Genomic DNA, 14,398 nt, shown 5'->3' with positions numbered 1-14,398 from the left:
AAAGGCAAGTTTTAGCCAAAGGTTTGGACTTGATGTGTGAGTTAGCATTTGCACATAACTCTATAAATCACTGTATACTGTTAACGTGATTTTAAAATATAATTTGTTCTTCATGGCCACATACTATTAGCATATAACGTAATTTTAAAATATAATTTGTTCTTCATGGCCACATACTATTAGCATACTTAGCAATTCCTCTTCTTGGTGAGAATGTAGGAGATTCGCCCATTCCTCACTGTTATGTATCTTTATTACTCTTTCTGAGAAAACTTTTCTTGTAGTTACCCTGGACTAGATTCCTAGAAGTGGTATTACTGGGTTACGATATATCAAGACTTTTATTCCTAAGTGTTTCTCTAACACCCCTGATACAATATTAAGATTGTAAAATTGTATCTACACCAATCATTTGTCCAACATTCACTGAGCTCCCACCGAATCCCAGGTGTGGCTAGATGCTTAGGGCAAGTCTCTGGCACAAGCAGCTGAAAAAACAGTGCTGGGAGAGAAAAAAGTAAAGCAGCAATTATAGTATAATTTTTGATCATTACAACTATGGAAAACTTAAAGAAAACACATGATCTTCATTTTTGGCTTTGTCAGTTTACAATATTCTTTGTGCAATATTAAACTTAAAAACTAACTGAATAATTGTCCAAAATAGCTAGGGGCCCCAGTCCTCCCTCTTCCGTGCTGGGTAAATTACTGGTAAGTCATTTAATTTCTTTCAGTTTTCTTCATTCACCCTTAAAATGCAATCTATTTGGTGGGGAGGGAGCAGAGAAGTGATTCTAATGGGTAGGACTTTTTTTTTGGAAGGGGTGGAGTGATGCAATGTATTAAAATTGAGTAGTGATAGATAGTTGCACCACTCTGAACTTACTTAAAAAAACACACACACACACTTTAAATAGGTGAAATATACGGTATATGAATTACAACCCAATAAAGCTGTTACTTTTTAAAAATAGAGACCAGTCTTATAATCAATGGCTGATGCTAAGAGGTCCCCGGGGCTTACTTACCGCGTCCCAAACCACCGCTGCGACTCCCAGTTGCTTCCAGTCCTGCCGGATCTGTATCGTGTGGTTTGCCAAGGAGAAGGTGGCAAGAGGCTTGTGAAATCTCTGCAGCCCCTTTTCCGCGGTCTCTTCATAGGGCACCAGGGCCATCTCGCCCGCGCCCAGCTCTCTGCTCGCTCAAAGCTGTGAGGCAAAAGAATCCTGAGTGAGGTTCTAGCCAGAAAATGCATTCTCTCTCTAGTAGCTCCAAATGCTTCTTAAGGCCGTTTTACAAGTTCAAAACAAACGGGGTTGCGGGAAGCCTTTGTCTAATTCCTTTTGCCTGGCTCTCCTGGGAAGTGAGATTTCGCTGGGAATTCATGCCAAAGGTGCGGGATGGCTATGCACTCAGCTGTAACCACTCAGGGAATTTGCAGCATGGTAAGAGTGAGCGAGGCGGAGGTGATAGCCCGGGGCCGCAGAGAAAGTACCGCTTCCTAAACTGCCCGGGCCCGCGTGGACTGCGGCTGCAACCTGCTGCGGTCTGCAGGGCATTTTTTCGTGTTTTGTTCTTCCCTCATTCCCTCTAAATCGGTGCGTTCAATTGCGACCACCACGGACTCGAACCTAAACTTAAACTGGGGGGTTAACGGTATGATTATCCTGCTTTACGACACCGGCTGGAGATACACGGTCGACGCAGTTCCATTTCCTGGAGACTGAAAGTGAAAGACACTCGTGGATTCCGAGTCGCTCGCGGGTAGCGAGACCCCGGGTCCGCGTGGACTCGGGCATCCGCGGCTCGGAGGCCTCCCCAGAGTCGCCCAACCTGCCCCCTCGCCTGCCCCACTGAAGGGCCGACAGGTACGCACGTCCTTCCCGCGGGCCCGCAGCTGCGGGAACAGGCGAGGTAGGGGCGGGAGCTTGGAGAGGAGCCCCCCTCCAGCGGCGCTGGGCCGCCACACCCTAGGGCCGCGGCACCGCGTCGCCTCCACTTACGGCTCGGGAGACGGACCCCGCCTGGTGCGCGCGACGCTTTCCCCGCCCCCAGGTCGACGGCGGAAAAATCCGCCTTAAAGGGCCAGAGAGCCGGTAGACCGGCGTGCGTGCGGGCGTGCGGGCGGCCCGCGCCGGGTTCACGCGTTTCCGGTCCCCCGCCTTCCCAGGACAAGCGCTCCCCGAGCGCCGGCGGCACGGAGTGGCGGGTGTGGGGCAGGGGCCCGGAACGGGGATGCCGCGGCGGGGTGGAGGCGGTGGTCCCTCCGTGTGTGTCCCCAAGGTATTTGGGCCCCCAAGTCAGTTTCTCTGGCTGCCGAGGGCAGAGCTGGCCGGGAGAGCTAGGTGCGGAGGCGCGGGGGGTGGGTGGTGCGCGGAGGCCGTGGGTGCCATGGCGACCGGGAACCCGGAAGCCACCTGCCTGGCGTTGGACAGGCGCTGGGTCCACTTGTATGTGTGCTCGTTCTCGCGTGCGCGCCTTTTTTGTGTGTGTTTTTCACTGTGTGTGCTTGCTTGTTTTTAGTTTTAACGGTGGTCAGTTAGGAGGTATAGGAGAAAACTCCCGCCGAAGAATACGTGGTCACACCCATCTGTATTCGTGTCACCAAAGTGAAGTCCGAATTGGCGTAATCGCGCGCTCCGCGCCAATAGAGTGGGAAACGTGACCAAGCCCTTCGCGGAGCCCGCACGTGGCTCCCGGGACTGGATTGTTATACGGGGCGGGGCGCGCTGTCGGCCCCAGTCACGGACTGGGTCTCCCTCCTCCCGGGGCAGAAGGTGAGCGCACCTGCCCTGGGGACACCTTGTTCTTGAGGTGAGAGCTGCTGAGAGTGTGGCATCTGGCCGCAGGGCCCTGGGAAGCGCGCGGCTGGAGTGAACATCCAAGAATGTGACCGCGCTGGGGGACGGGGCGGGGGGCTCATCCTTCTCCCAGGAAGGTTTCTTTTTCCTCTCGGACCTTGACCCGCGACCCCACCGGCCGCCGCTCTCTCATGGCGATTCTCAGCTCCGCCTGCACGTTAGGATGAACTGGAGCGCTTTTCAACTCCTCAGAGCTGGACGCTGCCACCGGAAAGGCTCAGCTGGTGCGCTGTGGGGCCCGAGCATTCCTGTTTTTCAGAGCTTCGCGGGTGATTCCCGCCGCCAGCCACCGGTAAGAGGCTCAGGCCAGGCCTAGACCACCCCCTCTCCTCGCCTCTCTCATCCCGCTGGGGGCGTGCCCCGCTCTCTGTCCAGATCTTAGAAGGCTGGGACCTGGGGCTGCAAAGATGGTTTGAAGTGAACTTTGAAGGTCACCAGTGAAGGTCTTTTACTTTTTTTTTCTTTCTTTGCTTTACTCAATTATTCATTTTTAACTTTTTTTTAATGTATTTTTGAGAGCAGTTTTAAGTTCACAGCAAAATTGGCAGAGATTTGTACAGAGATTTCCCAAGCACTCCCTGCCCCATACACAGCCTCCCCCCTTCTCAACATCTCCCACCAGAATGGTACATTTATGACAATTGATGAACCTACACTGACACATTATTAGAACCCAAAGGCCACAGTTTACACATGGGGGTTCACTGTTGGTGTTGTACACCTTATGAGCTTGGACAAATGCAGAAGATATGTATCCAGCATTATAGTATCATACAGAGTAGTTGCACTTCCTAAAAATCCTCGGTCCTCTACACATCTGTCCTTCCTCCATAACCTTTGGCAACCACTGACTTTTTTTTTTTAACTCTCCATAGTTTTGCCTTTTACAGAATGTGATGTAGTTAGAATGATACAGTATGTAGCCTTTTCAGATTGGCTTCCTTTGCTTAGTGTGCATTTAAGGTTCTTCCACGTCTTTTCATTGTTTGATAGTCATTTCTTTTTAGTGCTGAATGACAAACATTCCATTGTATAGATGTAGTACAGTTTATCCATTTACCCAGTAAAGGACATCTTGGTTGCTTCCAGGTTTTGGCAGTTATGAATAAAGCTGCTATAAACATTCCTGTACGGGCTTCTTTGTGGACATAAGTTTTCAGCTCCTTTGGGTAGATACCAAGGAGCATCATTGCTGAGTCATATGGTAAGAGTGTGTTTAGTTTTATAAGAAACTGCCAAACTGTCTTCCAAAGTGACTGTACGATTTTGCAGTCCCACCAGAAATGAGAGTTCCTGTTGCTTCACATCCTTACCAGCATTTGGTGTCGTCAGTGTTTTGGATTTTGGCTATTCTAATGGGCTTGTAGTGGTACCTTGCTGTTGTTTTAATCTGCAGTTCCCTAATGACATATGATGTAGAGCATCTTTTTTTTCCAGTTTTGTTGAGATGTAATTGATATACAACATTGTATTAGTTTATGGTATACAACATAATGACTTGATATATGTAAATACTGCAAAATGATTACCACAATAAGCTTAGTTAATATCCCTCATCTCACATAGTTACAATTTATTTCCTTGTGATGAGAACTTTTAAGATCTACTCTCTTAGCAAATTTCAAATGTACAAAACAGTATTGTTAACTACAGTTACCATTCTGTACATTACATCCCCAGAACTTATAACTGGAAGTTCGTGCCTTTTGATCACCTACACCCATTTCCCCCACCTCCCATCCTCTGCTTCTGGCCACCACCAATCTGTTCTCTATCTCTATGAGTCCTTTTTTTTTTTTTTTTTTTAGATTCCACATTTAAGTGAGTATTTGTATCATATAGTATTTGTCTGTCTGACTTATTTCACTTACCATAATACCCCCAAGGTCATCCATGTTGTTGAAAATGGCCGAATAATATTCCCTGTGGGGAGGTGTGTGTATACACACACACCACATTTTCTTCATTCATTCATCTGATGATGAAACTTACGTTGCTCCCACGTGTTGGCTATTGTGAATAATGCTGCATTGAAAACGAGAATGCTGATATCTCTTGAAGACAGTGATTTCATTTCCTTCAGAGATATATGTACCCAGAAGTGAGATTGCTGGATTATATGTAATTCTGTTCTACTTTTTAATTTTTAGAGGAACATCCATACTGTTTTTCATAGTGGTTGTACCAATTTACATTCCTGCCAACAGTGCACAAGGGTTTCCTTTTCTCCACGTTCTCACCAACACTTATTATCTCTTACCTTTTTGATAATAGCCATTCAGCAGGTATGAGGTGATATCTCATTGTGGCATTGATTTGCATTCCTGTGATGATTAGTGATGTTGAGCACATTTTCATGTACCTGTTATTTGGACATTTTAAAATATGATTGTTTTCTTATTGTTCAGTTTTAAGAGTTCTTTGTGTATTTTAGATAACAGTCTTTTATTAGATGTGTCTTTTGCAAATATTTTCTCCCAGTCTGTGGCTTGTCTTCTTATTCTCTTGACAGTTTCTTTCACAGAGCAGAGGTGTTTAATTTTGTTTCACTTCTTCTCATTTTTGTGTCTCATTAGGCTTCCAGCCCTGATTAATTTTATTTATTTTTTTGGCCATACCACATGGCATGTGGGATCTTAGTTCCCCCACCAGGGATCAAAACCACACCCCCTGCAGTGGAAGCGCAGAGTCTTAACCACTGGACTGCCAGGGAAGTCCCCAGAAATGTTTAATTTTAATGGAAGTTCAGCTTATCAGTTATTTCTTTCATGGATCATGCCTTTGGTATTATACCTAAAACAGCATCACTTTACGCAAGGTCATCTAGGTTTTCTCCTATGTTATCTTCTAGGAGTTTTATAGTTTTACATTTTAATTTAAGTCTGTGATCCATAGCCAGTTAACTTTTGTGAAGGGTGTAGGTCTGTGTCTAGATTTATTTTTTGCATGTGAATGTCCAGTTGTTCCAGCACCGTTTGTTGAAAAGACTATCTTTTTCTCCCTTGCATTGCCTTTGCCACTTTGTCAAAAATCTCTTGACTGTATTTATATGAGTCAATTCCTGGGCTCTCTATTCTCCTCCATCTATTTGTCTGTTCTTTCACCCCAATACCACACAGTCTTCATTACTACATTTTTACAGTAAGTCTGAAGTCAGATGGTATCAGTCCTCCAACTTTATTCTTCTCCTTCAATATTATTATTCATTTTTTCCTTTTTTATTTTTTATTTTTTTGGTCTTCTCTCCCTCTCCTTTCTTCTCTCCTAGTATCTCCTTTCTTTCTTACCTCCTCTACCTCTCTGTGTTGCTTCTCCCTCTCAACTTTCCTTTTTTTGAACCTCCTGTCTCCTTATTTTCTCTTTTCCTCTTTGTTCCTTTCCTTTGGGGAAACATCACTGGGCACAAGAAAAAGGATGTGCTTTGGAGCCAGAGGAACTATGAAAATTTAAATTCTGCCTCTGACAGTTTAATTGGTATGACCTTGAGTAATTACAATTGACCCTTGAACAGCATGGGTTTGTACCATGCTGGTCCACTTATAGTCAGATTTTTTTCAATAGTAAATACTTCAGTACTACATGACCTGCAGTTTGTTGAACCTGAGAATACAGGGGAACTGTGGATAGGAAGGGCTGACTATAAGTTATATGCAGATTTTTGATTGCACAGAGGGGTCAGCACCCCTAACCCTCTTGTTGCTTAAGGGTTACCTGTACTATAAACATCCCAAGATCCCAGGTTCCTCATCCATAAAGCCTGTCACAGATTGTGCCCCTCCCCCATTCCTTCTCCCCGCTCTCCATGGTTTCTGCTGAAATCATACATAGGACTTTATGAAACAAAACCAAACCTCCCAACCTCTCCAGCACTCCACTAAACTGACATGGGACATCTGCCTCATTATATTTACTTACAGTTTATCTAGAAAGTTTTCATTTGCTTTTCCTTGTTAGTATTAGACAAGAGTGTCCTTTAGCCCAGCCAGTGTTCTGATTGGTAGCATTTGGCTCAGGGAGCACCAGAAAGAATGTTTAGGAACATATGCAACTCATGTAGACACTTAGTGTCTACTTGTTCCATAAACATTAAGTGCAGCTCTATTTTTTTTTAATTTATTTGTTTTATTTATTTATTTTTGGCTGCATTGGGTCTTTGTGGCTGGGTGCGGGCTTTCTCTAGTTGCGGCGAGCAGGGGCTACTCTTCATTGCGGTGTGCGGGCTTCTCATTGCGGTGTCTTCTCTTGTTGCAGAGCACGGGCTCTAGGCACGTGGTTCAGTAGTTGTGGCTCACGGGCTCAGTAGTTGTGGCTCACAGGCTCAGTAGTTGTGGCTCACGAGCTCTAGAGCGCAGGCTCAGTAGTTGTGGCGCATGGGCCCCGTTGCTCCGCAGCATGTGGTATCTTCCTGGATGAGGGCTCGAACCCGTGTTCCCTGCATTAGCAGGCGGGTTCTTAACCACTGCACCACCAGGGAAGCCCTCTATTTTTTTTTTAATGCAGCTCTGTTTTTATCAGAATAAACCAAAACAGCCAGTGGTTCCCCACGAATACTTGCAAATAAATTTTTAATCCTTGAAAACAAATTGGGCATGTGGTAGACTGCATTATTTTTAATACCCAGTCTGCCTTCTACAGACCTGTCCTAGTTGACCCTTCCCAAAGGAGGGATGTCTCCCCACCCTGTTGAAGTCAGGCTTGGCCACATGACTTGCTTTGGCCAATAGAAAGTGGGTGGAAATGACATTTGCCACCTATGAGCCACAGCAGGATTGTGCCTTTTTCCTTTGCTAAAGACCTGCAGGCCCCAGATGGGGGCGCTCCCTAACCCCATCCCCAGGTGGAGCAGAACCACAAACGACCCATAAAATATGTGAGCCACGAATGAGAAATAAACCTTTGTTGAGCTAACCATTGAGACTGGGGTTTGTTATGTAGTATAACTCAGCAGAAGCTGTCAGAACACAGGTGTGAAAGGGACGGAAATTTCAAAACAGGTAGGAGCATTTAATGCGGGTGGCTTAGTTTCAGTAAAGTCATCCTTTTTTGGAGCTCCCCCTAGCTCATAATGACACCTTAATTGCCCCATACCTGTCCCCCTCCCCCTTGTCAGCATCACCTGAAACTACTGACCGCCTTTATCCAACTGTGATTCTAAGGCTTGAAGAATGTTTTCCTACTTAGGACAGTCTTGTGGGAGATGTGCAAAAGGTAGACTCACTTTGGATTATCTGTAAATCCACAATGTGGCTCAATCATAATATAACAATCTGTAAATCTATGTGCTTTTTCTTTTTTTTTTTTGGCGGTACGCGGGCCTCTCACTGCTGTGGCCTCTCCCGTTGTGGAGCACAGGCTCTGGACACGGAGGCTCAGCGGCCATGGCTCACGGGCCCAGCCGCTCCGCAGCATGTGGGATCTTCCCGGACTGGGGCACGAACCCATGTCCCCTGCATCGGAGGTGGACTCTCAACCACTGCGCCACCAGGGAACCCTATGTGCTTTTTCTTTATAGCAGTCGGGACTGGGCTTCATTCCCTGGTCCTCTCCTGCACCCAGACAACTGAAACGGACCATGCTTGGGCATCCCCTCCAGCTCCACAGTTCCCCCAGGTACCTGCAGGCTTTTGGACCCTTCTTACCCACTCACCCATTGCGGGGAGCAGAATTTAGGGGTAGAATAACTATGCCCAGGGTCTTTTAGTTGATAGCTTTTTATTTTTATCCCTGTGACTACAATTGCCTTTCCCCAATCATATGACACCTTACTAGAGAATGGTAGTGGTAGAAGGGAGCTTATTCTTTTATCCCTCCTGTTTTCTGGAACTAGTCCATGTACAAGGTCACAGTAAATGCAGCCACCTTGGTACAGTGTGATCCTGCCCTGGGCCAAGGTGGATACCCAACTCGGGCTGGACAAATAATTCCCTCTGCAGAGCTAGAGTTCAGGGTGGCTATTGGACATCTCTTGTTATTATCTCTGTTAGCTCAATATCCATTTCCCATTTTGTTGGTAGCAGTCCCCTTTTGCTAATGGTCAAGAGCCCAGCTTCTGGGGCCCAAGAGTCTGGGTCAAATCCCAGCTCTGCGTCTTAGCCGCAGCTAGCTGTGAGACCTTGGCTAAGACACGTTCACCTGCACCTCAATTTCCCCAGCTATAAAAAGGGGATAATGTGCTGATTAAATTAGTAAACAAAGACGGTAAGCTGAGGTTAAAATGAGTTATCTAAAGCACTTAAAACCGTGCCCAGCAAAACAGTGAACTTCCTGTAGCGTTTGCTCTTACTGTTCTATGTCTGGGGTGGGACTGACCTCAGCTGTGGCTCTAGGACCAGGCACGTGTCCCAGGTCTGGCCAATGAACATTTCCTTCCATCTGGACATGAGTGGGTCAGAAGTGGGCATGTGACCAATGCTGGGCTTACCCGCAGCCCATCCTGAGACTTGCTGGGACTCTCGGAGAACCAGGGTTCCTGTTAGTCATCTGGTCCCAAGAGGGCTGAGCCAGCAGAGACTGGAGCCAGCACAGGTACCCGTGGAGGGAGAGGTGCCTCCTGTGGTGCCGTGTGACCACCTGGATCCAGTGGGCCGGGAATTGTTTGTTATTTGAGCCGCTAAATTCCCTAATTACCTGAAGCCAGTTTGAACTGCTTTCTTCTTTTTTGTTCCCTGAAGAAGAAAAACAATACTGATACTTTCAGTCTGGGCTGGTTCCTTGAACAAAAGAGAGTAAAGTCGTGCCCGTGCAGGGTCCTTCTCAGTGTGCTGTGTGTGGAGAAGTTTCTGTCATGCCCAGGACAGGAGAACCATCCTTTCTGGTTCCTGGCTGCACTTGGGCTCCCAGGGCCTATAGATGCCGGTGTAACCTGAAAATAAATTTCCCTTTTTCACTTTAGCTGTATATTTTCTGTTGTGTGTTTTTAGGAAGTAATGTAAACAGAATATAAATGTTCTATAAGGTCCTCATATAATAACTTGCTGTTGTATTTGCCAAACAACAACTGTGATCCTAATCTTTAAATGAACTTGTGTTTGAAAGACAAAAATGTCCTCTCTGCACTCACAGTCAGCAGGTGACTTGAGTCCACACACACCTTGATAAATGTTCGCGAAAGAGAAGCGTGATCTATGGCTGCACCTTTCTTGTCCATCCTGCGATGAAAAGGTGTCTGCTCCCCACCCAGCCCTAAGAATTCTGTCACCTCTCCAGTTCTGGGGAGCCTTGCTCCCCAACTTGTTCCACCAACGGCCTATCCTTTTTGCCTTCAAACAAGTCCAAGAGTCCCCTGTTATCTAAAAATTCAAGATTATAAGAGCGATGCAGGCTTGCCCGTGCCCTTGGCTGCCCTCTGCGCCCAACCGACATGTTCTGTTCTCTCTGAGCGACTCTGGCCAGCGCCAGATTCTTGCCTTTCTCCTGGACACCAGACTTCTCTGGGCATTGGACTTAAATAGGCCTTTCTGTCTGGGCCACCAGGGCACCAGTCTCTGGTCTCGCCCCTTCCCCACCACCTCCACTCAGCCACCAGGCTCCCCCAGGCTGCTGCAGCTTCTCAGAAAACTGGCCTTTCTTTCTGCCTACGCTCTTGCCTACTTAGCAGCTTTACTGCAACTTCGGGTTCAGTTTATTCGAAAGTACCACTTCTGCACAAGCCCAGTGTTCTGCTCTGCAGCACGGCGGGGCAGGGGAAGAGTGGGGTGTTGGGGTTGCAGGATGTGGACTCAAGTCCCAGTTGCACTAGTCCCCAGTCACGGGGCCTTGGGCAAGTCACTGCCATGCCTTGAGCTTCGGTTTCCTCATCTGTAAATGGGGTTGATGACAATGCCCACCGCACAGGGCTGCCGTGGGCACCAAAGGAGGAGATGTATGGAGGAGCTCACTGAACACTGCAATGGATATTACTGAGTATCCTTAGAGCGAAGGATTAAGAAAACAGGCTTGGAGTCAAAGGTCTGGATTTAACTCCTGACTGTGTCCTTTCTAGCTGCATGACCTTGACCAATGAACTAGCATTTTTGTGCCTCATTTTCCTCATCTGCACAATGGGCATCTTACCATGACCCTGCCCACTTGATATGAGGAGGAAGGTGGTTACCCCATACTCAGGGCTTAGACCAGTACTTTGCACACAGGAAGCATTTACTAACTTTGCTATTACCTATTTCCTCACTGTTGTCCCCTCCCAGAGAGGGGAAGGAACACTGCTCACTGGCCTGGCCCTCGGGGCACTGAGGCTGAGGAAGGCTGGAGGAAGGAGGTTTCCAGAACATGCCAGGCCAGGAACACCCCTCTCCTCCAGTGGTTGTGGTGATTTCTTCAAGGGGCTTTTAGCTCTAGGTAAATAAATATGGTAACATTCAGCAAAGATGGAAACAAAGTATCTAGAAAGGAAGAAGCAGAACCCACTGTCTACTGGTGTCAATTGGAATGAATCAACTGGGTCAAACTGGAATCAAAGCAGCTGGCATGAGGGACTTCCCTGGTGGTCCAGTGGTAAAGAATCCACCTTCCAGTGCAGGCGATGCAGGTTCAATTCGATCCCTGATCCCTGGTCGGGGAACTAAGATCCCACATGCCGCGGGGCAACTAAGCCTGCGCGCAGCAACTACTGAGATCACGTGCTCCAAAACCCACGCGCCACAACTAGAGAGAAGCCTGCGTGCTGCAACGAAAGATCCCATGTGCCGCAACTAAGACCAGACGTAGCCAAATAAATTAATTAATTAATTAATCATAGGGACTTCCCTGGTGGCGCAGTGGTTTAGACTCTATGCTCCCAATGCGGGGGGCCCGGGTTCACTCCCTGGTCAGGGAACTAGATCCCACATGCATGCTGCAACTCAGAGTTCGAATGCGACAACTGAGGACCCTGCCTGCCGCGACCAAGACCTGGTGCAACCAAATAAATAAGTAAATAAATATTTTAAAGATTAATTAATCATAAATTTTAAAAAGCAACTGGAATGAAAAGAACTGAAAATGAAGGCAAAAGAATAAAGACAAAGGACTGAAAGGGAATCCAAGATGTGCTGATGAGATAAGTGTCGAGCAAGTTTATAGGCACCATTTTTCCAACAGCATTTGCTCACTGTGTCTCTGTGTCACGCTTCGGTAATTCTTGCAATATTTCACACTTTTTCATTATTATTATACTTGTTATAGTGATCTGTGATATTTGATGTTATTATTATAATAGTTTTGGGGCACCACGAACCTCAACCATATAAGACAGCAAACTTAATCCATAAGTATTGTGTGTGTTCTGACTGCTCCACTGACCAGCCATTCCCCCATCTCTCTCTCTCTCCTGGGGCCTCCCTATTCCCTGAGAAATAACTATATTGAAATTAGGCCAATTAATAACCCTACAGTGGCCTCTAAGTTTTCAAGTTAAAGGAAGAGTCGCCGTCTCTCACTTTAAATCAAAAGCTAGAAACAAGCTTAGTGAGGAAGGCATGTCAAAAGCTGAGAGAGGCCAAGAAGCTAGGCCTCTTGCACCAGTTAGCCCGGTTATGCAGGCAAAGGAAAAGTTCTTGAAGGAAGTGAAAAGTGCTACTCCAGTGAGCACCTGGGTGGTGAGAAAACGAAACAGCCTTATTGCTGGTGTAGAGAACGTTTGAATGGTCTGGATAGAGGATCAAAGCAGCCACAACATTCCTTAAACCAAAGCCTAATCCAGAGCATGGCCCTAACTCTCTTCAATTCTATGAATGCTGAGAGAGGTGAGGGAGCTGCGGAGGTTGTTCTGAGGTTTAAGGAAAGAAGCTGTCTGCATGACGTAAAAGTGCAAGGTGAAGCGGCAAGTGCTGGATGTAGAAGCTGCAGCGAGTTATCCAGGAGATCTAGCTACGATAACGAAGGTGGCTGCACTAAACCACAGATTTTCTGTGTGTATGGAAGAAACAGCCATATATTGGAAGAAGATGCCGTCTAGAAGTTTCATACCTAGAGAGAAGTCAATATCTGGCTTCAAAGGACAGACTGACACTCTTGTTAGGGGCTACTGCAGCTGATGACTTGAAGCCAATGCTTATTTACCATTTCGAAAATCCTAGGGTCCATAAGAATGATGCTAAATCTACTCTGCCTGTGCTCTGTAAATGGAACAACAAAGCCTGGATGACAGCACATCTGTTTACAACATGGTTTACTGAATATTTTAAGCCCACTGTCGAGGCCTACTGCTCAGAAAAAAGGATTCCTTTCAAATTATTATTGCTCATTGACAAAGTACCTGGTCACCCAAGAGCTCTGATGGGGATGTACAATGAGATTAATGATGTTTTCATGCCTGCTAACATAGCAGCCATTCTGCAGCCCATGGATCAAGGAGCAATTTCAACTTTCAGGTCTTATTTAAGAAATTTCGTAAGGCTACAGCTGCCAGAGATAGTGATTCCTCTGATGGATCTTGGCAAAGTCAATTGAAAACCTTTTGGAAAGGCTTCACCATTCTAGAGGCCATGAAGGCCGTTAGTGATTCATAGGAAGAGGCCAAGATATCAACATCAGCAGGAGTCAGGAAGAAGTTGATTCCAGCCCTCCTGGATGACTTTGAGGGGTTCAAGATTTTAGTGGAGGAAGTAACTGCAGATGTGGTGGAAATAGCGAGAGAACTAGAATTAGAAGTGCAGCCTGAGCATGATACTGAATCCTGCAATCTCCTGAGAAAACTTTTAACGGCTGAGGAGTTGCTTCTGATGGGTGAGCAAAGAAAGTGATTTCTTGAAGTGGAGTCAACTCCTGGTGAAGATGCTGTGAAGATTGTTGAAATGACAACAAAAGATTTAGAATATTACATGAACTCAGTTGATAAAGCAGTGGTAGGGTTTGAGAGGATTGCCTCAAATGTTGAAGTTCTACTGTGGGTAAAATGCCATCAAACAGCACCGCGTGCTACAGAGAAATCGTTCATGAAAGGAAGTCAGTCGATGTGTCAGACATCCCTGTTGTCTTATCTAAGAAACGTCCACAGCCAGCCCAGCCTTCAGCAACCATCATCCTGATCCGTCAGCAGCCATCAGCACGAGGCAAGACCCTCCACAGGCAAAAAGATTACAACTTGCTGAAGGCTCAGATGATGGGTATCCTTTTTTTTAGCAATAAAGGTTTGTTTTTTTTGGGGGGGGGGGCGAACTATGCACAGCATGCGGGATTTTAGTTCCTGGACCAGAGAGATCAACCGTACCCCCTGCAGTGGAAGCACGAAGCCCTAAGCACTAAGCACCAGGGAAGTCCAGCAATAAAGTTTTTTTTAAATTAAGGTACCTACGTTGTTTTTTCAGACATAATGCTATTGCACATCAATAGACTCCAGTGTCATGTAAACATAACTTTTATATGCACTGGGAAACTGAAAAATTCACACGAGTTGCTTTATTGCAGTACACGCGTACCTTGGAGATATTACGGGTTCAGTGCCAGACCACCGCGGTAAAGCACATATGAGTCATGCACTGTATGCTCTTTAGAGATGAGGAAACCAAGGCCCAGAGTGATTCCAAAGGCCCAGTGGACGGACTCCAAGGCTAGTCTCACCG

At 46.5% G+C, this 14,398-nt stretch overlaps 1 protein-coding gene across 8 annotated transcripts in view; it reads right to left on the bottom strand.

The window, feature by feature from the left end:
- Positions 1-2,119, bottom strand: part of METTL21A (methyltransferase 21A, HSPA lysine) — a 54,315-nt gene extending 52,196 nt beyond the window's left edge. For 7 of the 8 annotated variants that reach the window (XR_009541080.1, XR_009541081.1, XR_009541082.1 and 4 more), the window contains exons 1-2: positions 1,877-2,016; positions 1,029-1,208 (exon numbers count right to left, since the gene is read on the bottom strand). Coding sequence is in view for 4 of the 8 variants with exons in the window: in XM_060152219.1 (XP_060008202.1) it covers positions 1,029-1,175 (147 nt within the window). In the remaining 4 variants the exon portion in view is untranslated. Of the gene's footprint in view, positions 1-1,028; positions 1,209-1,876 lie in introns of all 8 variants that reach the window. The other variant, XM_060152217.1, reaches the window with a different exon arrangement.
- Positions 2,120-14,398: the final 12,279 nt, after the last annotated feature.

This window comes from Lagenorhynchus albirostris, chromosome 6 (genome assembly GCF_949774975.1).
Source record: "Lagenorhynchus albirostris chromosome 6, mLagAlb1.1, whole genome shotgun sequence".
NCBI lineage: Eukaryota > Metazoa > Chordata > Mammalia > Artiodactyla > Delphinidae > Lagenorhynchus > Lagenorhynchus albirostris.
The sequence above is the reverse complement of the archived record's forward strand: the minus strand, read 5'-3'. Positions and strand labels throughout refer to the sequence as shown.